A 23,562-nucleotide genomic window follows, 5' to 3' on the forward strand; every position below is an offset into this window, starting at 1 on the left:
CAGCCAGCTCTAGGAAGGGTTCTGGTCGTCCCAAACGTCTTCGATTTAAGGATTATGGAGGCCACTGTGCTCTTAGGAACCTTAAGTGCAGCAGAAATTTTTTTGTAACCTTGGCCAGATCTGTGCCTTGCCACAATTCTGTCCCTGAGCTCTTCAGGCAGTTCCTTTGACCTCATGATTCTCATTTGCTCTTACATGCACTGTGAGCTGTAAGGTCTTATATAGACAGGTGTGTGGCTTTCCTAATAAGGTCCAATCAGTATAATCAAACACAGCTGGACTCAAATGAAGGTGTAGAACCCTCTCAAGGATGATCAGAAGAAATGGGCAGCACCTGGGTTAAATATATGAGTGTCACAGCAAAGGGTCTGAATACTTAGGACCATATGATATTTCAGTTTTTCTTTTTTAATAAATCTGCAAAAATGTCAACAATGTCAACAAATGTCAACAATTCTGTGTTTTTCTGTCAATATGGGGTACTGTATGTACATTAATGAGGAAAAAAATGAACTTAAATGATTTTAGCAAATGGCTGCAATATAACAAAGAGTGAAAAATTTAAGGGGGTCTGAATACTTTCCGTCCCCACTGTATGTACTTGTTTGTAGTTCATGTCAGGAGAGCAGCCTAGGGTGACAACGTGATCCCCTCCATAGATAGAGTGAAGGAGTGACGTAGCCACCTTAGGGCAGGAAGAGTGTTATTTGCAGGATCATAATGGTGGGTGAAAATAAAGCAAAAGAATCTTGAAAAAAAAAAGAAAATTAATGTAGAAACCACACCAAGAACTATTATGCCGCGTACACACGGTCGGATTTTCCGACAGGAAATGTTCGATGGGAGCTTGTTGTCGGAAATTCCGACCGTGTGTAGGCTCCATCGTACATTTTCTGTTGGAAAATTGGAGATCTGGATCTGCAAATTTTCCAACAACAAAATCCGTCAATAGCCGCACTGGCTATTGAACTTCATTTTTCTCGGCTTGTCGTATGAGTTGTACGTCACCGCGTTCTTTGCGATCGGAATTTCCGAGAAGATTTGTGTGACTGTGTGTATGCAAGACAAGTTTGAGCCAACATCTGTCGGGAAAAAAAACATGGATTTTGTTGTCGGAATGTGCGATCGTGTGTACACGGCATTAAGCTGCAACATATCACATTTTTGATTTTGGGTTTAGATACATTTTATTTATAAAACATTCTACTTCATTGTTAGAAAGGTTTATAAAATGACACCTTTTTTGATCATTTTATGATAAATTTCTGATCGGAAGAGTAAGGGAATACAATTGCACTCAGTTGCCAATTTATCTACATCAGGAAAAATTCCTTCCCGACACCATAAGCATCAGTTGCATTTGTTCCCAGGGTTATTCCTTCCACTAATGGTTCCTGGAGATTGTTTGTTATGATGACTTAGATCAGTGGTCTCCAAACTATGAACCTTTGTTTGCTTTTAACTGGCCCTTGGGCACTATTCCTCACACTGACACCAACAATGGGACACTCTTCCTCCTACTGACACCAAGGATGGGGCACTATTCCTCCCACTGATATCAAGGATGGGGCACTATTCATCCCACTGATATCAAGGATGGGGCACTATTCGTCCCACTGATACCAAAGGATTGGGCACTATTTCTCCCACTGATATCAAGGATGGGGCACTATTCATCCCACTGATACCAAAGAATTGGGCACTATTTCTCTCACTGATATCAACAATGTGGCACTCTTCCTTCTACTGACACCAAGGATGGGGCACTATTCCTCTCACTGATACCAAGGATGGGGCACTATTTATCCCACTGATACCAATGATGGGACACTATTCCTCCCACTGATATCAACAATGGGGCACTATGCCTTCTACTGACACCAAGGATGGGGCATTATTCCTCCACCTGAACACAAAATTGGTGCACTATTCCTCTCACAAACATCAATGATGGGACACTGTTTACTCCCTCTTTTGCCAAAGCATTTTCTACTCCCACCGGCCACAGTCCTGCCCCCTCTGAAGACTAAGGAGCAGAAAATTGGCCCTTTGTTTAGAAAGATTGTAGACCCCTGACTTAGATTATTTGCCTTTACACCATTATAACGAACAAAAGCAAAACATGCTTTATTTTTTTTTCACCAAGTGTGACAGAGTGCTATTCATTAACATTTACAGTATAGGCAACAACATCAGAGATTGCTGATCCAGTGAATTATGGGGGATCAGGAAGGAATTTATTTTTCCCCACTGGAAAAGATTGGATCATAGTGTATAGGATTTTTTCCTGTTTTCCTCTGGATCAGCTGTGGTTATATAATTCTGTATATTTTATTATATAAAATTTATTATACAGGATTTATATACGTTTACACAGCACTTTACAATATAAAGGGGGGCAGTATGATTACAATACAAATCAATACAGAAGAAATAGGAGGCCCCCTGCTCATGGAGCTTACAATCTAAAGGTAGGGGGAGTAGGTACAAAAGGTAATAGGGGGGATGATCTGATGGAGGCGACTTGGGTATAGTTCTTAGGTGGAGGTGGGGTTCCCTGAATACGTTTTCAAGGATTGCCTAAAGGCAGACAGGTTAGGAGCTGACCAGACATACTGGGGCAGGGAGTTTAAGAGAATGTCTCTTAAGTCTCTGGACTGGAGAAGTCCTGAAGGTGAGCATGGGAGGAGGTAACAAGGGAGCTAGAGAGCAGGAGGTCCTGGGAGGAGCGGTGGGGACGATTTGGACGATATCTGCAGATGAAGTTGGTGATGTAGCTGGGGACGGTGTTGTGGACGGCCTTGTATGTTGTGGTTAGTATTTTTAATTTTATATGATGGGGTAGGGGAAAGCCAATGAAGAGACTGACAGAGAGGAGCAGCAGTCACGGATTGGTTAGTAGTTATTTATTTAATTATTTCTCTGTTGGTTGAACTAAATAGACTTGTGGTTTTTTTTTTTCCAACCTTACTATTTAACTATGTAAATGAATATTTCTATAACTCTATTTCTTGTTTTCTAGAGCAACCTCGTTCTGGATTGCTGCAAGCCTCCATCATCAGTTGCTATGTCACATACCTTACATTTTCAGCTCTTTCTAGCCGACCTCCGGAAAGAGGTCAGTGAAAAAGTGATGATGTTGTGAAGAACAAAGCATTTCAATCACTGTCATTGTGGTTTCAAATATTGATATACTAGCTGTGTCCTGAGTTGAACCTTTCCATTCTGGAGCTGTCAAGTCTGGCTCTATGAGCCACAGCGCAGTCTATTAGACTCCATCAATAATGGGGATTGTGTTCACCATGGAGGTTTTATATCAAAGTCTCCCAAATAGATCAAACACTCATTGTCATCACATTATAATGGAACACGGCCATTCTCTTACATGACAAGCTCACAATAAACAAAACAAGTTTGTCTTTTTTATCTTTACCATTTTACTGCTTTGAGTCTAAAATGGCCCCTTTTATCTCTTTCTGTTCGTAGAAATGTCTGTTTTGTGACATTTAGTAGCTTGCCATTACCATATCTTAGAAGGTATCATGTTCTGATGTTTCTGTGATCATTGTTTTAAAAATCCCTTTTTCTTCTATTTATCTTTTTCTGTAAAACATCCCAAATGTCACATCCCATCAACTATGTCTCACGCATGTTATCACCAGTTTGAGGTTGATCTACTAAAGGAAAAAAAAAAGCTGTTCACTTTGCAAGGTAATTTTCCCCAGAGCTTGGTGAATGAAGTGGAATTTCACTTTACAAAATCACATGCAAGGAAAATTAAAAAAAACATTTTTTTTTTGCTTTAATACGATTGGATGATGGACATCAGCAGCGCTTTACCTCATTCACTAAGCTCTAGGGAAATTTACTTTGTAAAGTGCAATTTCTTTTGCAAAGTCTATTTGTCTTTGGTAAATCAACCCCCTTGAATCACTTTTGTCTTACCTACTGTGTAATAGCAATGCTTTCCTTTCTGCGGGTATTACTTTTACTCTGCCTTTCTCAGATTAGTTTCTTAACACCAGCTGTTTGCAAAAGGCAAAAATGTCTTGAAGTTGCTTCAAAATAGGTAGGTAGTATAGTTTGATATAGATAAACAATAAATAATATCTCAGTACAGAAGACACGGTCATATAAAAACCACATTGTATGTGGTTCTGATATGATTGCTAGTATAAGTGCTTTTGTAATTCCGAATGCAACTATTCTGCACATGACCGAAGCCCATATCTGATAGCCTTTGTCACCACCATAGACAGTTAAGTGTTTTTCAGATTGGCCTTCTTGCAACTGCAATGGAGAGGTTCTTTGTGGCTTGCTTAAAATAAAAAATATTTATTTCTCATCTAAACTAGCTAGAGATTTAGCTAACTACAACCAACCACCACCGTTTCCCTCAAAGACAACTCATTAGCACAGTGGTCTCCAAACTTAAGCCTGCAGGCCAGATGCATCTCTTTGTTTGCCTTTATCAGGCCCTGGGGCACTGTTTCTACTACTGATCCTAAGCATTATTACTCCTATTGATACCAGGCAGTCAGGGCCATCTTTAATATTTATTGGACCCAGGGCAAACATTTTCTTTCGGCTTCACAGCTGGTTTCCTACTGTGCATGTGCGAAGCGCGCTGCACTTTCTAGGTGGCTCGGAGGCAGAGGAAGAAGAAGGGAGGCCTAGCTTTGCCGTGGTGCTGTCTCCAGAAGTGGGGCAGAGGACCTGTCAAAAACAGCCCCCCCCCCCGAAAGGTGCCAAATGTGGCACCGGAGGGGGGGAGGAAATAAATAAGCAGAAGTTCCACTTTTGGGTGGAACTCTGCTTTCAGGGGCAGCTGCTTTGGGCCCCACACCAATGACTGGGCCCAGGGCAGCTGCTCCTTTAGCCCCCTGTTAAAGACAGACCTGCAGGCAGTATTCCTCCCACTGACAGCAACAAGGAGGCACTATTCCTCCCGCTGACACCAACACAATGGGCATAATTCCTCTTACTGATATAAACAATTGGACTACAACAATTCTTCTCACTGACACCTACGACGGGGTACTATTCCTCCTACTATATATATTGCTTTCTCATTTTGCTTTTTTAATTGCATATCTTGCAGTTCAGTTTCGAGGGGAGAATTTCACAGTGTGCGTTCCAAGTATCAGCAGGGATGGAATGCAGACCGAAGACACTTCAATTGCCATTATTGGGACAGTCATTATGTATTTGTGTGTCTTGTTTGCATGGTAGGTGCATATTTTTTTCAATTTGTGCATATAATTAGAAATACCAAATGAAAAGAAAAAAGTAGGAGACTGTTCTCCAATATAGATTTTCACTTTGACATGATAAAGTCATAGCACAAGCTGCTGTCTTTCAACATCTTTCAATGTGCATTTTGTATTGGAATTAAATGTACAGAGAACTTATATACTGTTCCTTTTGCCCTAGCTGGTTTTAGCTAGTGAGGTGGACTGATTGTACATTGACTTAGAACAGGTACAAAGACATAACTGCTAAGACAATAAATATTCACATGGCAGGATCATGGTGCTTTTAATATGCGCAATCAATGGAAAACACATTGCCCCAATGGGAATAACTCAACTGATTTCACACCCAAGTTTGTGAAGGTTAATAATGCGGACAGAAAAGAAGCTAGGTTTTATTACTACTGTGTATTCAGAAGTCATGCCAAAGTTGCATAAATAAAATCCTTGCTTTTCTCTTGCTTAAAATCTGTAGCAAAGAGCGACGATTCATTGCGTACTGAACTCTTCATTGCTAATAGAATATCATCAACCAACCCTAAGGAAAATAGGTTTAATTGTATTTTTCATGGATTTTTGATTTTTTTCACAGATTAAGATATTGGTAACTGTTATGGCTTTTAGTAAAGTCAATGGCTATAGGTTCAATCCACTGAGACTGATGAGTAATTTAAATTATGTTATTTTAACTCATTAACTCACAGGTATTGCCAATCCAAAGCTATTTCAAAGTGAATCTTGCACTTCAGGCAAGGACTGCTTATTCAAGGTGGTAGATCCTGGGGAATGCTGGGTATGACAAATCTCACGCAAGATGCTGCAGTGCAGGATCATTTTTTTCCAAGATGTGGGCTTCTCAGTATTCTCTGAGAACTCACCAGAAGAAGGATGACATCACCCTTATGCCCCGTAAACACGATCGCACATTCCGACAACAAAATCCATGTTTTTTTCCCGACGGATGTTGGCTCAAACTTGTCTTGCATACACACGGTCACACAAAGTTGGTCGGAAATTCCGAACGTCAAGAACGCAGTGACGTACAACACGTACGACGAGCCAAGAAAAATGAAGTTCAATAGCCAGTGCGCCTCTTCTGCTTGATTCCCAGCTTGCGTGGAACTTTGTGCGTCAAGATTGTGTACCCACAATTGGAATTTACGACAACGGATTTTGTTGTCGGAAAATTTGAGAACCAGCTCTCAAACTTTGTGTGACGGAAATTCCGATGGAAAATGTCCGATGGAGCCTACACACGGTCGGAATTTCCGACAACAAGCTCTTATCAAACATTTTCTGTCGGAAAATCCTATCGTGTGTACAGGGCATAACACACCGTGCACAGAATCCAGCAGAAAAGTTCAATCTCCCCCCCCCTACATTTTTTTTTTCTTCCAGTGCTTTAGTGGGGCGGGGGGGGGGGGGAGGGTTGCACCTTGAAAACGAGGACCTTGCTACTTAGTTGCAAGATCAGCTTTAAGATTGGAGTTTAGAGATGCATTTTGTAGCATAGTTACAGATTGTATCAATGCAAGTATACAGTGGGGAGAATAATTATTTGATCCCCTGCAGATTTTGTAAGTTTGCCCACTTACATAGAAATGAAGGGTCTATAATTTTTATCACATGTGTATTCTAAATGATAGAGACAGAACATCAACCAAAATCCAGAAAAAACACCTAAAACAAATGCTATAAATTAAGTTGCAGTTCAGTGAGTAAAATAGGTATTTATAGGCTATGCTGAATGCAGAGTATATAGAGTTTACACTGTATATATAGGCTATGCTGAATGCAGAGTATATAGAGTTTACACTGTATATATAGGCTACGCTGAATGCAGAGTATATATTTAACTAACTAACTAACTAACTAACTAACTAACTAACTAACTAACTAACTAACCTGCCTGCCTAATCTAGCTCAATCTCTCTATCTCCGTCCACTATAACACACTATACGGGCGCTGTGTAAGCAGCCTTATGTAGTGTGGGGCGTGGACTTTGTCCCCCTGAGCCATGATTGGCCAAAGGCACCTTGCCTTTGGCCAATTATGGCTCTCGCTGAGGAGCGTGCTGAGATTGGCCAAAGCATGCAGGTCAGGTGTATGCTTTGGCCAATCATCATACAGCAATGCACTGCGATCTTGCAGTGCATTATGGGGCGCTTGGATTTGCTGTAAACGCCCCATAAAATTTGCTGTTCGGCGAATGGGCGAAACACCCGATGTTCGAGTCGCACTTACGTTCGACTCGAACTCGAAGCTCATCCCTAGTACCCAGCTACAAGAAACATCTTACCTCTGTGCTTGCCAACAAGGGTTTCTCCGCCAAGCCTTGTACACATGATGCGATTGTTGGCCAACCGAGCATCTGATTTTTGTCAAAAAGGCGTGTGCCTGGATCTTGTTTTGCATACTAATGGTACACAATTATCGGCCAACAAACACGAACGTAGTGACGTACTATGAGGAATTTCAGCTCTTGAGCGCCACCCTTTGGGCCCCTTCTGCTAATTTCGTGTTTGGTGAGCATTGAGTCTGAGCATGTGTGTTTGTACTTTTGTGTGACAGACTTGTGTACTGACCATCAGAAAATCTGACAACCAACCGTTGTCCACCGAAAATTTACTAGCCTGTCATCCAACATTTGGCGGCAGAAAGTTGGACAATTGTCAAAAGGAGCGTACTAACGGTGAGATTTTAGGCCACAGTCTGTCAACAGACAATCCCCTGTCAACAATCGCATCGTGTGTACGAGACTTAAGTCATGTTTTGCTTGGGGTTATATACAGTGTAAACTCTATATTCAGTCATTACAGGCAGTGTATTTGATATATTCAGCAGAGTATATAGTGCAGTCCGTATAGTATATATACTGCAGCTCAGAGTATATAGTGCAGTCCGTATAGTATGTATATAATACAGTGCAGGGTATATAGTGCAGTATACAATATATATAATAGTGTATTGAAGTGGTTAAGGGGAGCCCTATGACAGAATTAAGAAAAAACGGCATAGGTTCCCCTTTGGGACTGGTATGGATGACGGGGGGGGACCCCCACACCATTAAAAAAAAAAAATTGCCTTGGAGTTTACCTTAATATCCATACCAGACCTGAAGGGCCAGGTATGGACTGGGGGGGGACCCACGCTGTTTTTTTGATGATTTTTTTATGTATATTGCCGGGATCTGGCAATACATTACAGCTGTGAGCAATTTTGGATGACATTTTTTCCTTTAAAAATGTCATTTTGAGGCGGTACTTTTCTAAACATGGGAAACATGCACTACTTTACAGGCAGACTAAGGGGACAGGCACGATATTTAAAGGAATATTTCATTTTTATTGTTTCACTTTAAGCATTCTTAAAATCCCTGCTCCTGAAAAAATGCCCATTTTAAAAACTGTTTTTTGCATGGATACATGTCCCCTGGGGCAGGACTTGGGTCCCCAAACACTTTTTATGGCAATAACTTGCATATAAGCCTTTAAAATTAGCACTTTTGATTTTTCATAAGTATAAATACCCCCTCCTCCCGGTACATATCTGCCCTCCTGCTGAAATCTCCCATCTCACCACTAATCTTTGCCCTCCCCATCCCTTATATCCCCCCCAGCTCAGTCCCCCCCCCAAAAAAAAAAAATTCACCCCGCCTAGCACAAATCCCCCCTAAAATTTCCCCTAGTACATATCTTCTCCCCACCACATCAAACCCACCCTCCCATGACAAATTCCCCCAATTCCACTCCATAGCACAAATCTTCTTCGCCATCCTCCTTCCAACACAAACCCCCCTAAATCACCACGTATACCCCCCATTTCCCCTCCAAGAACAATACTTATCCCCTGCAACCCCCCCAAATTCCCCCTTCCAACACAAATCCCCTCCACCTCATCTCCTTGTGGTGCTGCAGCACCTCACATGATACCACAGTGCCCAGGGCAGCCGTCCCTCCTGCCCAACCCTTGCCCCGGCCCTGTGTGTGTGTATATATATATATATATATATATATATATATATATATACATATATATATATATATATATATACACACATATGCCCCGTACACACGGTCGGATTTTCCGACGGAAAATGTGTGATAGGACCTTGTTGTCGGAAATTCCGACCGTGTGTAGGCTCCATCACACATTTTCCATCGGATTTTCCGACACAAAGTTTGAGAGCAGGCTATAAAATTTTCCGACAACAAAATCCGTTGTCGGAAATTCCGATCGTGTGTACACAAATCCGACGCACAAAGTGCCACGCATGCTCAGAATAAATAAAGAGATGAAAGCTATTGGCCACTGCCCCGTTTATAGTCCCAACGTACGTGTTTTACGTCACCGCGTTTAGAACGATCGGATTTTCCGACAACTTTGTGTGACCGTGTGTATGCAAGACAAGTTTGAGCCAACATCCGTCGGAAAAAATCCATGGATTTTGTTGTCAGAATGTCCGAACAAAGTCCGACCGTGTGTACGGGGCAATACAATATATACACAGCCCATATAACATATAATCAAAGTGAAATTACAAAAATTCAATATGACTTACAAATGTAAGTCCACAGTAGAGCAAAACATCTATCACCAAACCAAATCAGTCATCACAAAAACTTAAATATTAGTGCACAAAAGTCTAATATAGGTCCTCTAAAAAGTGATTCCATGCAGAGATATGGTCCCCAGTGATGTCCTATTGGGAATACGTCACCCAGAATTACACTACTGTGGAGTGGCTTACTAAGGAGATTTTCAACAACTGATCCTTAAGCAGAGTTGCAGATTGATGGGAGTGGGTCTGATGTGACACACAGCGGTGGTGGAATTCTGGGTGACGTATTCCCAATAGGACATCACTGGGGACCATATCTCTGCATTGAATCACTTTTTAGAGGACCTATATTAGACTTTTGTCCAATATTAAAGTTTTTGTGATGACTGGTTTGGTTTGGTTTGGTGAAAGATGTTTTGCGCTTCTGTGGACTTACAATTCTAAGTCATATTGAATTTTTGTAATTTCACTTTGATTTTACGGTTGATATTGAAAGTAGCAGCACTTGATTACAGTATTGTATGAATTGAATTCTGTAATATTTGTTTTTCGCATTTGAGTTAATTGGAGCGTGGGGGGATATTCATAATTTATTACATTTATAACATCATTTTCCTCACTACCTTTCAGTATCTCAGTACAGGTATATAGATGAGAGACAGATATAGGTAGTAAAATATTAAGTGGTCAAAAAGAACATACATGACCAAATCTCTGAATGGGTAATTGTGTGCCAAGTTGCCAGACATGTTACAAATGTTATCCTTTGGACAGGTGCAACTTGTTTTCTTTGCAACATGATGAGTTGGGCTTATCCTGTACTAATAAATGCATCGTTGTGGATGTGGCAAGGAATGCAAGGGGAGGCAGCATGTATGGTTGGCAAAAACATGAAAATATTTACGGTATCTGAATAAGGCAATAAGGCATTGGCAGCTGTTATAAATAATGTGGTTTACTATACTTAACTGAGCTCTGAGTGGAAACGCTGAAAGGTCACGAGCAGAGCAGAAGGGGACCGTGGGGAATTGTTGGTTCTCCAGGCATGCAGAATATCTTCTTTAATTAAGCCAGCAACCTTGGAGGCTGAAAACACCGGGCAAGCCGCAGCTGCCCTTTGGAGGTTTTTTCTCTTATAGAGTCCTACTTATGGGTCTATGCTAGGACTATGCCAACGTCAATGTTTCTAACCACATTGTAATTGTTCTATAGCCAAGCTTTTTACTGCCGCAAGGAGAAAAGGTCATCCATAAAAGACTTGACTGCTCCCAATAAAATGATTACGATGAGGAAAGTGTCTTCCTTGTAAAGCATTATACAGGTGTGGTCCTGTCAGTAGTATTTCATTGCTATTAGACTGATTTATACAAGCTGGAGTTTTTGTTAAAGCAGTACTAAACCCAAAGACCAAAAATAATTATATACATGGTGGCTGCATTTGTTTTCTTTCTTTTAATCCCCTTTATTTTCATCTGGCGATCAGGCTAGTAAGTCTTATGCCCCGTACACACGTTCGGACTTTCCGACAACAAAACCGTGGAATTTTGTTCGAAGGTTGTTTGCTCCAACTTGTCTTGCATACACACGGTCACACAAATGTTGGCCAACAATTACGAACGTAGTGACGTACAGGACATACGGCGAGCTGATAAAAAGGACGTTTCGACCGATCGAGTACGCTTTTCTCGTACTTGATGCCGAGCATGCGTGTTTGTACTTCGGGCTTTTGTGCGACGGACTTGTGTACACACAACTGGTAAGTCCGACAACAAAAATTTGTTGGAGGAAAATTTGAGTACCTGCTAGCCAACATTTGTTGGAGGAAAGTCCGACAACAAATGTTCGATGGAGCGTACACACAGTCGGACTTTCCGCCAACAAGCTCACATCCAAACAAGCCTGTCCCCTCACTCACACACCTGCCACCCCCACCCCTCCATCCCCGCAGGAGACAGGCAGGAAGGCGGCGATCAGTGGCCTTACCTTAGGAGGCTGCTCCTCACTCCAACTTACCGAGGGAAGAGCCAGGGCCATTGCTTCTCCTCCCAGCCGAACAGGCATTGCTTCTCTTCATGGCCGAACAGGAAGTGGGTCCTGAGACTCCCTGGCCAATCGGGTCTCAGGACCCGCCTCAGGCTCTAATCAGGTACTTCAAAAAATATATAAACCCCATTGGAATCCAGGCATCCAGCGTCCTGCATGTAGATTAGGAGCCGGGCACATGGATTAGGGGGGGGGGGCGGTGCCCCTGCACCCCTAATGGATGGGCCACCACTGGTCAAGACATGCCATGAGTGATAACTGTCACAGTTGCCTGTGCTTTCAAGCAAACTGTCAAGCCATCAAATGGCTGGTGTCGTAACTGATCACATGTGCAGCACCATGGCAACTACCAATCAAACAGGGGCTAAGAGGGCAGCTTCTTTGTAAAGGATAGGGGGGTTTAGTTCCACTTGGACTCAACTAATTTTGAAGAACTCCATATCAAAGTATTGATTTCCATTGAAGAAATGATGACAAATGCACACGCATAGGACTGGACAGGAGGCGAATTCAACAAATACAAGTTAGTTCATTCCCATTGGATTCAACAAATATTTTCCATCCTTGTCCTTTGTTTTTTTTTCACTCTCTGGTCAAAACTGATTGTTTAATCATCCCCTTTAACTCTTTGGTAATCAAAGAAATGTTTTGAAAATGACAGTTTTCTAACAAAGTTCTTCAGGTGTAAAGCCAGTTTGCGTCTGTTATTTTTCAACTTCCTTTAACAGACGAAGCTGTCCAGAAAAAGTGGCAATTAAATGGTGTAGACACACCATTTAATCCTGATAGGGGTGCTTACAATGATCAACTTTTATTCATTTATGTAAAACGTAATCCCAAAGGATAAAAAGAACTGTTGCTGTAACTGCTTAAAGAGGTGTTAGCTGAAGTTTGACTTTAATTTGTTGGTCGGGTCCACCTAAATCTGCTAGTCCATCTAACACAACCCTCTCCCCAAATTGACAATGCTGCTGTCCAAAAAGGGGAAATAAGCTTGAATAGTTCTTAATACCTCCACTATGACAGCAACAGGTTCTTACCTACATTTCTTTTATTTGGAAACTGGAGGCAATTAAGACCAGCTCTGAGCTGGCGTATGGAGATACACTCGAACAGTACTGTATTCGTGGACCCATACATCTTTCAGCCAGAAGATTCCCAGGCCTAAAGCTATATGCAAAAAAAAGGGGTCGGGATAGTGGTGATGTCATTACCCAAATATGGCAATGCTCTTGATTGGGAAATGATTTTGTTGCTGGGTTGGTGGAGCCTGATGGGGAATTGAGAGACTAGTTCCCCATCAGATCCGTCTGACTGTTGATTGATATTGAATGAAATAGCAGCTATGGATCTGCCCACTGCCATGCATTGTCAATCAATAGCCAGGTGGACCTGATGGAGAATTTGTTTGGAATCACGTTCATTGGCAATAACGGTCTGACCCGGCTCCCCTCCTCTTTGAGCAAAATTATACAATAGTAGTTTTGTTTTTTCTGAATGGCAGCAGTATTTTAGTTTATTTTGGCAGGAGTATGACGTCATTTGACATCAGATGGAGGGGGTGGCACTAGTTTTTCTTGTACTCTGAATGGTGGATGTTATACATATATTTTGTCTTGTCATTGGTTCACTTACCACCTGCCTTACGAAGGGGTCCTGCGAGGCTCCGAAACGTTGCACTTTCTCTTGCGTGTAATCCTTCTGCAATTAAAACCTTTGGATGACATTTCAAGATCCTGGTGTGCTGGCGAATATGTGTATTTATCTGTGATGTTTCCAGTAACCAGATGGTAGTCCCTGCCATGACCACTATTGATGGGCCCTGTTTCCAGGAACGTGTGCGAATGTAAAGCATATAGACAAGACTGATGAGGAATTAGTCTCTCAGTTCTCCATCCGATCCTATTACAAAACTCCTCGGCCATGCACCAGTCAGTGTGATCAATGCAATGGCCTCAGTGGTCAGCACCGGCAGCAGACTTTGTGACAGGTACATGAACTGGCCACAAGCACCAACACTTTTGAAACGGCAGCTGACAGAGTTCTAAAGCATGTCTACCACACCCTTTATGACAGGGGTCGGCAACCTACGGGCCGCGGGCCGCACCCAGCCCTCCGCTGCTAAGTGTCCAGGCTGTCAATGCACGTGATGAATTCATATTAACCCCGGGCATATTAACCCCGGTCGGCTTTCTTGGGATAACAACCGATACGGCTAAGAAGACGCTTGGCTGTTATCCCGCCGCCTTCCATGGTTTGCCCAGGCACTCCCGACAGGGAGACCCGAGCGACCAGCCGGCATGTCCCCAGAGACCCAAACTAAGCCGTAATTGGCTTCGATCGGGTCTCGGATCTAGTAACCCAGAAGCGATGTCATGACATCACTTCCGGTTTACAGAAGACTTAAAGGTGCCAAATGTTAAAAAATGACAGCATTCAAAACTGTCAAACTTGGTGTTTTGAATGCTTTAAAGTGCAAAGGAGGGATCTGGGGTCTTATAAATAAGATCTTATAGATCCATAAAGAGTACCTGTCACTGCCTATTACTGTCACAAGGGATGTTTACATTCCTTGTGACAGCTATAAAAGTGATCAGAATTTTTTTTTTTGTAAAGGGACAGTGTAAAAATAAAAAAATGAAATAAAATAAAGAAAAAAACAAAAAACTAATTTAAAGCGCCCCATCCCTCCGTGCTCGCATGCAGAAGAGAGCGCATACGTAAGTTATGACCGCAAATGTAAACAGTGTTCAAATCACACATGTGGGGTATCGCCACGATCGTTAGAGCGAGAGCAATAATTCTAGTACAAGACCTCCCCTGTAACTGTGGAAATTTTTAAGTACTGTGGTTTGTTGCTATTCCATGAGTGTGCACAATTTTAAAACATAACATGGGAGAGGGGGGGGCTGTGTAATATGCGGGGGGGGGGGCTGTGTAATATGCAGGGGGGGCTGGGTAGGGGGGCTGTGTAAATTCCGGCTGTGTAATGTAAAGGGGTCCAGAGGTGCGGGGCTGTGTAATGTAAAGGGGTCCAGAAGTGCGGGGGCTATGTAATGTAAAGGGGTCCAGATTATTATCTTCATTTATTAGCAGGTGAATGCAGCCCTCCATGCATTAAATCCGGCCAATAAGTGGAAAAAGGTTGCTGACCCCTGCTTTATGAGTTCCGTTGTAATTGTTAGTGGCCAGATCACAAGGTAAAAAAAAAGGGGAAAAAGTCTTTAAAAAAAAAAAAAACTAATACAGTCACCACATTTAAGGATCTGTAAGCCGCAATATATTACATTTTGTATTTTTGGGGTTATAACTGCTAAGGACTAAATCAGTTATTGTTCTTTTGCTGCTGTCACGGCTCTTCAATGATGCGCTGCTCTTTCACTTATACCTGTAGTAACTACACATACTTGCGGGAGCCTGTTTCTAGGAAAAAACACATACGGTATTTTGTATATTATGTATTGCCTTCAGCTAAATATACTGCAAAATATTTAATACCTGAGACTAATGAAAGCTATAGACTGGGAAAGTGATATAAAGGGTTTGACAAAAACCATACTAATGGCAAATTTGTAAAAAAGAATGTTTTGGACAGGCAACACTATATTGGCCATAAGAACAACAAGGCAATGCAAATAATTATGTATTCTAATAATAAAAGTTAATATAATATACCATTTATAATTACATAATGAATATATATATATATATATATGTGTGTGTGTGTCAATACAGGCCAAATATAGGCTAGATTGTGTGATATCTATAGTTTCCTTAAAGTGGAACTATGGGCAACATCAAAAATGAAATGCAATGCAATCTGTCACAACCATTTACACAGCATCTTTTCTGAGTCCCCCCGTAACCCTGTAACATAGTTTTATTACCTGGTGCTCCTGCCAGTAAGTCTGTAATTTTTTTTTTTGTTTAGCAGACCAAAGCTGTCCAGAAAAAAGTGGCAGTTATGCCCAGTACACATGATGAGATTATCGGACGAATGATCGTACGTTTTTTTTTGCATGCTAATCTTAGATCAATCTGATGAGTTTACTAAAGTCATGAAAATTCGCATATGACAGAATAAAAAATTCGAAGTGATGACAGCTGTACTGATTAAATGAAAATCGTACGATCTGGCATCGTCCAGAATTTTTTTCATCAAATTTGGGTACAGTATCGCACGACCGCGCAATTGTCAGTTAAAATAATGCAGTACCGTATTGCAAAAAATGGCCTGGTCATGAAAGGGGTAAACCTTCCCCGAGCTGAAGTGGCTAAATTGCTCCTCCATAGACACAATCTTTTTACTGAACATTGAGCTGTGCAGTGGGGTGCAGCGGCAATAACACACACAGTTACAGTGCGATTAAATTATTTGTATTGAAATAATGCAAAGCCAGTTCGCAAACACCCAGTGGAAAGGCAGCCCAGCCGGGAACACTCACAGTTCCAATAGCGTGTAGAAGCAGGTTTCAGTCGAACAGACAGCATCTGTAGATAGGGAAAGAATGTGGCCAGGTCATCTTGAGCCCAAGCAGGCAGATGTCTAGAGAGGTTGCGAACCCTCCACTTTCCCTCCTTGTCAGAAACCTTTTCCTGACGCTAGTTTTGTCCCTACCGGGGGGGGGGGGGGGGAACGATGGGGTACCTGTCCCTACTCTACCAGCTCGCAAAACGCACACCAAACTTGGGAGCCAGAGCTTTAAAATGCTCTTCCTGACCCAAGGTGACTGCTGGAGACGCATGGGTTGGCGGCATCCAATCGGATTGCTTCCCCAGTGACCCAGAAAACCATACAGGAACCATGTTCTTCCTGACTTCCTCTCCAACTGCAGTGCTGCTGCGGAATAGCACCACCTGCAGTGGAGAAAGTAGATAGCACCTGCCTACAGACTCACTTGAGTATCCTGTGGGAGGTTCTGTCCATAAATGGTCCTGAATAGGAATGAGCTTGGGTTCTATCTCATGTCAAGGCCCAATACAGAATACAGAATACTTTATTAATCCCAAAGGAAAATTGGGAAATTTTTGCGACACACACTTAAAGCGTTTGTTACTCTAAAAAAACAAAAAACAGATCCTGTTCCCTTAAAGCAGTGGTCATCAACCCTATCCTCAGGGCCCACTAACAGGCCAGGTTTTATGTATTACCTTGGGGAGATGCCGACTAGAATACTGCAATCACTGAGCAGCAAATGATATCACCTGTGATGTATTTCAGTTATCTTGCAAACCTGGCCTGTTAGTGGGCCCTGAGGATGGGAGTTGATGACCACTGCCTTAAAGCATGTTATACACCACAGTACTTGTGCTGCGTAATTTGGCCCCTTCTATCACCTAAAAAACCTGGCTGATCCTGCCTGGCTATACCCTCCCCCCTGTAAACTGACCACGGTTTATAATGGCTGCTGAGCCCTGACACCATGGTCAGTTTACTTGCTTTACATTACTTTTTTATTGACTGCTCCATTTATCTGACTCTTTTTCATCTTTCTACATATTATTGCATTTTGGTGTACATGTAATGAACTGTAGTATTAAAATTTTGGAGCTGAATATGGGCAGAATATGTATAAAATGGCATTTTGTTTCATCTTGTTTTATGGCCTCCTGTCCTAATTACTTTTATACAGTGTTCAGGCACATTGTAGTAGGTGGTGCTTTTAAATATGAAATTGTTATATACAGTAGATTTCTAATTACAGTTATTTGTTGGTTACAAACATAGTATTTAACTGAAAATAGTACAGTAGTGGTTATTGCTCCTGGGTTGCACAGTATTTTAAAGTGATAGTAAACCCTTCAACAAAAATGTAAAACTGCCTAAATGTGCTGGCTGCATTCCTTTTTTTTTTTTTTTTTTAGGCTTTTTTATCCTTTTTCTTTCACCTGGTTATCCAGCCAGTAAATCTATTATTTTTCTACTTGCTTCAACAGACCTAGCAGTCCCGCAAAAGTAGCAGTAAGAGGGTTGAGATAAACCATTTACCAATGGTCAGATTTAATTAATTTATGTAAAACTTTTATCCCAAAATGATAAAAAAAAAAACCTGTTTCTGCTTAAAAAGTGTTAGTCAAGTCCATATCAATTATTAGTCAATGCTGCTGCCCAAAGGTGCCTCTGCTGCAGATACTCTAAACCTAGGTTCACACTGTACAGCCATGGCCAAACCTTTTGAGAATGACACAAATATTAATTTTCCCAAAGTCTGCTGCCTCAGTTTTTATGATGGCAATTTGCATATATTTCAGAATGTTATGAAGAGTGATCAGATGAATTGCAATTAAAGTGTTTGTTAACCCAAAAAAAAATGGATCATACTTCTTTAAAGCATTTTTTACAGCACAGTGCTCGTGCTGTGTAATTTGGACCCCTGTAACACCTAAAAAACCTGGCTGATCCTGACAGTCACTCCCCTCCCCTCTGTAAACTAACCATGGTAATCATGGCTGTTGAGCCCTGACACCATGGTCAGTTTACGTGCCTCCGTCATCCACAGCCTGCTCTTCTGTGTCTGTCTCCTCTGTCCTCCCCCCCCCCTCCTCTCTGCGTGTCACTTAGTGACAGTGCTGCCCCATCCCCCTCCTGGTGCAGGAATACCAAATATTTCTGTATACTATCCGTTCTGTATATTAACGCAACGCCCCCTGTCTCTGTGTTTTATTAAAATAATAACTCCTTTACCGTATTTCACAGCAGCTCCTGGCGGTCACGTGACCGGCCGTGTCTCCTCTCTGCTCTCCTCCTCACGTCCCGCTGACGTCAGCGGGAGAATCTCGGCCCCTCCCGCTGCTTCTGTCCAAAGGGCAGAGAGGAGACACGGCCGGTTACATGAGCGCCGGGAGCCGCCGTGAAATACAGTAAAGGAGGTCTTTTTTTAATAAAACACAGAGACAGCCGGGGAACTGCATTAAGATACAGAATGGATTATGTGATTTTGTGAAAGTGGGTTTACAACCACTTTAATTGCACAGTCTCTCTTTGCCATGAAAATTAACTTAATCCCATCAAAAACATTTCCACTGCATTTGTGAAGAAGGCTTCAGGGCGCCCAAGAAAGTCCAGCAATTGCCAGGACCGTCTCCTACAATGGATTCAGCTGCGGGATCGGCACTCAGGAATGGCAGCAGGTAGGTGGGAGTACATCTACATGCACAGTGAGGAGAAGACTTTTGGAGGATGGGCTGGTGTCAAAAAGGGCAGCAAAGATGCCACTTCTCTCCAGGAAAAAAATCAGGGACAGACTGATATTCTGCAAAAGGTACAGGGATTGGACTGCTGAGGACTGGGGTAAAGTAATTTTTTCTGATGAATCCCCTTTCTAATTGTTTGGGGCATTCAGAAAAAAACCCTTGTCCAGAGAAGAAAAGGTGAGTTCTACCATCAGTCATGCTAACAGTAAAGCACCCTGAAACCATTCATGTGTGGGGTTGCTTCTCAGACAAGGGAGTGGACTCACTCACAATTTTTCCTAAGAACATAGCCATGAATAAAGAATGGTACCTTGCTATAAGTCAAAAGTGATAGCCAAGATGCTTGGGGAACAAAACATTGCCATTTTGGGTCCATAGCCAGGAAACTCCCCAGACCTTTAATTCCATTGAGTACTTGTGGTCAGTCCTCAAGAGGCAAGTGAACAAAAAAGACCTCACAAATTCTGACAAACTCCAACATTGATTATGCAAGAATGGGTTGCCATCAGTCAGGATGTGGCCCAGAAGTTGATTGACAGCATGCCAGGGTGAACTGCAGAAGTCTTGCATGTATGAAAAATTTGTAATTATACTTCAGTATACCACAGTAACATCTGACAAAAAGATCTAAAAAAAACAGAAGCAGCAGACTTTGTGAAAATTAAAATTTTTGAAATTCTCAAAACTTTTGGCCACGGCTGTATTTGTGTATGAGACTGCACGTAATCACACTATTCCCCACACCTGCATCAAAACCATGCTGCTGTTAGCAGAGGTGTCATTATTTCTTAACGTGGTTCTAAAAGCAGAAGGTTTTTACCTTGATACATTCTAAGCATTGAGGTAAAAAACCTTCTGCACGCAGCCCCCCCCCTTATACCTGTGTCCAATCTTGATCCAGCGATGTGTAGGAGAGCAGCAGCTCTCTCAGCTCTCTCTTGCCTCATTGGACAGAGAGACAACAGCAGGAGCCATTATCTCCTTCTGCTGTCAATCACAGTCAGTGAGGAAAAAGGAATAGTAAAATGTGGCCGCCAGGAAACCAGTATAGTGTGAACCTAGCCTAAGACATGAAATGTGTTACTGGCTAAATCATCAGGTGAAAATAAAGGGGAAAAAAGTATTAAAAAAAAACCAGAATACTACTGCAGCCACCACAATTAAGGATTGGTGGCTGGTGCTCAAATTTTTTGGGGGGGAGCAAACAAACTGAAAAATTCTGAAAAACACTGAAAAAAAAACATCAATTGCAGCCTCACTGTGCTATCAGTTGCAGCCACTGTGCCCATAAAATGCAGCCTCTGTGCCCATCATATGCAGCCATTGTGCCCATCATGTGCAGCTTCTGTGCCCGTCATATGCAGCCTCTCTGCCCCTCATATGCAGCTTCTGTGCCCACCATATGCAGCTTCTGTGCCCACTATATGCAGTTTCTCTGGCCATAAAATGCAGCCACTGTGACCCTCCCGCTTGCCCGCCATCAGACCGACACTTACCCTTACCCCATTCAGGTGACGGCAGCGAGCTGTGGGATGGGCAGGCGATGGCTCCTGCATCCTCCATGGTTCCCGCGTGTCTCCTCCTCCATTCCGCGGAGCATGGGGCACGTACACCAGCAGTACTACCCCCCCCGTGGGAGGAGGTCCAGCACTTACCGGGCTGTGGGGTCCTCTCCTCCTGTGTCTCAGTGTGGGCAGCAGTGGCAATGGAGGAGTCAGATCAGCTTCCTCCCCTGTGTGTCTCTTCCGCCAAAGCTTTGGCCAATCGGGAAACAGGGCTCACTGACCTGCCTCCAGATTGGCGGGGAGGCACTATGGTGTAAAACTAGTGAAAATTAATTTGCTGTGGTCACACAACAGGATGGGATCAGAGCGCACTCTCTGCGCCCCAAGCCCACCCTTTTTTTAAGCCTATTAGAGCCTCAGGCTCTAAAAAAAAAAACAAAACACCCCCTCCCACGCTGACATAGGAGTTCATGCGTCCGGCGTCCTTAAAGGGGCTGGCCGCATGGATAGGGAGGTGGCGGCAGGGATTAGGGGGGACGGCGCCCGTGCGCCCACAATGCACGGGCCACCCCTGGATTGGTAAGCTGCATTATAATACATTTTTGTTTTTGGGTTTAATATCGCTTTAAGGCAGATCTCACCCTTTTAAGGAGCACCAGAAATGCTTCTTTTGTTGAAAATGTTAGTATTGGCCGCTACCTAAGTGCATCAGATTTATGTCACTAAGAAGGAAGCAATCCTATTCTGTCTTTAGTGTATTACTGAGGTCAGGCTTCTAGAAGCTCAATAAAGATTTGCTGACGGAAGATCTGACTTTACACGACTCCTTTTCCCTGTAAAGTGCTGATGCCATCTCTTTCACACTTTATATTTTGCTAACATAAAATGTGTGTCATACTGTGTTTAGGCATTGTTTAGAGTTTATTAAAGCAGAACATAACTGCATCCGAGCACCACAAACTGAAAACCCAATTGAATTCACTTTTAACCACTTGTCGACCACGTTATAGCCAAATGACGGCTACAGAGCGGACGGCTAGTCCTGGGAGGCCATCATATGATGGCCTCCCGTGATTGCGCCCACCGCGCGCCTGTTGCAGGCCCACCGCACGGCACTCCGGAGGACACTGCTAATCAAAGATTGAGGTAAAGAGCTAATCAGCTGGACACAGCTGATCACAGATGTAAATAGAAGCCGGTGATCTGCACTCCTTTCCTCATGCCTACTGCATGAGGATCGAAGAAGAGAGCCTATAACTGGCTTCTCTAAAAGGGACATGCACATTGATAATCAGGGCACTGATTATCTGTGTCCTGTTAATCAGTGTAGACCCAACAGTGCCCACCAGTGCTGCCAATGTGTTCCCACCAGCGCTGCCAATGTCTGTGCAGCAGTGCTGCCAATCAGTGCCCACCAGTGCTGCCAATGTGTTCCCACCAGTGCTGCCAATGTGTGTGCCCCAGTGCTGCCAATCAGTGCCCACCAGTGCTGTTAATCTGTGCTCATCAGTGCCACCTACCAGTGCCTATCAGTGCCACCCATCAGTGCCCATCAGTGCCGCGTATCAGTGCAGCCTCATCAGTGCCCACCAGTGCCTCCTCATCAGCGCACATCAGTGAAGGAGAAAAATTACCTGTTTCCAAAATTTTATAACAAACTATGAAAATTGTATTTATTTTTTTCAAAAATTGTGCTCGTTATTCGTTTATTTAGCAAAAAATAAAAAAAAACCCAGTGGTGATTAAAGTGGATGTAAACCCGAATTTTTTTTTATCATACTGTAGAGTATAAGATTTCCTATCATTTGAGCCCAGTCTTGCCACACAGAGTTAATCCATCTCTGAGCAATCCTCTTTTATTGTTCAGTGAGATAAATCTTGACAAACAGAAAAACTTTGTCAAATCCTCCCCCTTGCTGTGAGTGACAGGTGATTTACATATCTCGTGCACTAGCCTAAGACATGCATTATTTTTTAATTCCCTCCCCCACTCCTTTCGTCAGCAACTCTGCAAGGATTGGCTGTTCCACACCTCAGCATGATTTGGCATACTGAAGTCATGTGGTTACTTTCCTGTCTTTTCACTGGATGTTAGAGATCATAGCAGAAGTTCAGTGTAAGAAATACACAGGATATGCATATTGACAAGTGGAGTGTAGAGGTGGGCGGGGAGTCTGACATCATGACTCCACCCACCGAGCTCCAGACAACAGACCCGCCCACAGAATCTGCAGTTTTTCGGGTCTCATAACAGACAGAGGGGAGACATTTGACAGGTAAAGATACATGCAGGAGGCATGTATATCCTTATAGATAACCCCTATGGCAGTAGTTTAGAAAGGATGACATTGGGTTTACATCCACTTTAAATATCACCAAAAGAAAGCTCTATTTGTGTGAATAAAAATTTTTTAAAACATTTGTTTCGGTACAGTGTTGCATGACCGTGCAATTGTCATTCAAAGTGCGACAGCGCTGAAAGCTGAACAGGGAGGGGACAAAAGTGGCCAGCAGGCAAGCGGTTAATAGTCACAGCAAACTCACCCATCCATCCATGTCTCCATGCTTTATTTTGTTCAGAAGTAACTTTGAGATACACCCCCTAGCATTTCTAGCCGTAGCCATCTTGCACAAGGGCAGATGATTAATTTAGCATTCACTTCCTGGAATCCATCTGCCCTTAGCTCAGGCATGCAGGCAGGAGGGTGTGCTTAGCTGAGAAAGCCCCTCCTCCCCTCCTCCAGATAAAAGAAAATACCCATAAAGATTTCTGAGATGTAAGGCATCCTTTTTGAAGAAATGTAAGAAAATGTTTAAAAAAGTAAATATAATGTGCTTTCCTATCTATTTACTAAGGCTAACAGCATAAGGATTAAATAGTTAATGTTGATTGAGAGAGTAAAGTTCCAATTTAAGAAGTCGCAGTAACTGTATTATGTAGCAGGTATTTGGCCCTTTTCCATTACAGTATCTTTATCTTTATTTAGCCCAAGGTAATACACTTTT

The 23,562-nt window shown here is 42.6% G+C and overlaps 1 protein-coding gene across 2 annotated transcripts in view; it reads left to right on the forward strand.

The window, feature by feature from the left end:
• The window catches only part of SERINC4 (serine incorporator 4), a 95,390-nt gene that overhangs the window by 42,018 nt on the left and 29,810 nt on the right, over positions 1-23,562 (forward strand). For both annotated transcript variants that reach the window (XM_073618519.1, XM_073618520.1), the window contains exons 8-9: positions 3,023-3,118; positions 5,102-5,228. In XM_073618519.1, coding sequence (XP_073474620.1) covers positions 3,023-3,118; positions 5,102-5,228 — 223 coding nt within the window. The remainder of the gene's footprint in view (positions 1-3,022; positions 3,119-5,101; positions 5,229-23,562) is intronic.

This window comes from Aquarana catesbeiana, linkage group LG03, assembly GCF_042186555.1.
Source record: "Aquarana catesbeiana isolate 2022-GZ linkage group LG03, ASM4218655v1, whole genome shotgun sequence".
Classification (NCBI taxonomy): domain Eukaryota; kingdom Metazoa; phylum Chordata; class Amphibia; order Anura; family Ranidae; genus Aquarana; species Aquarana catesbeiana.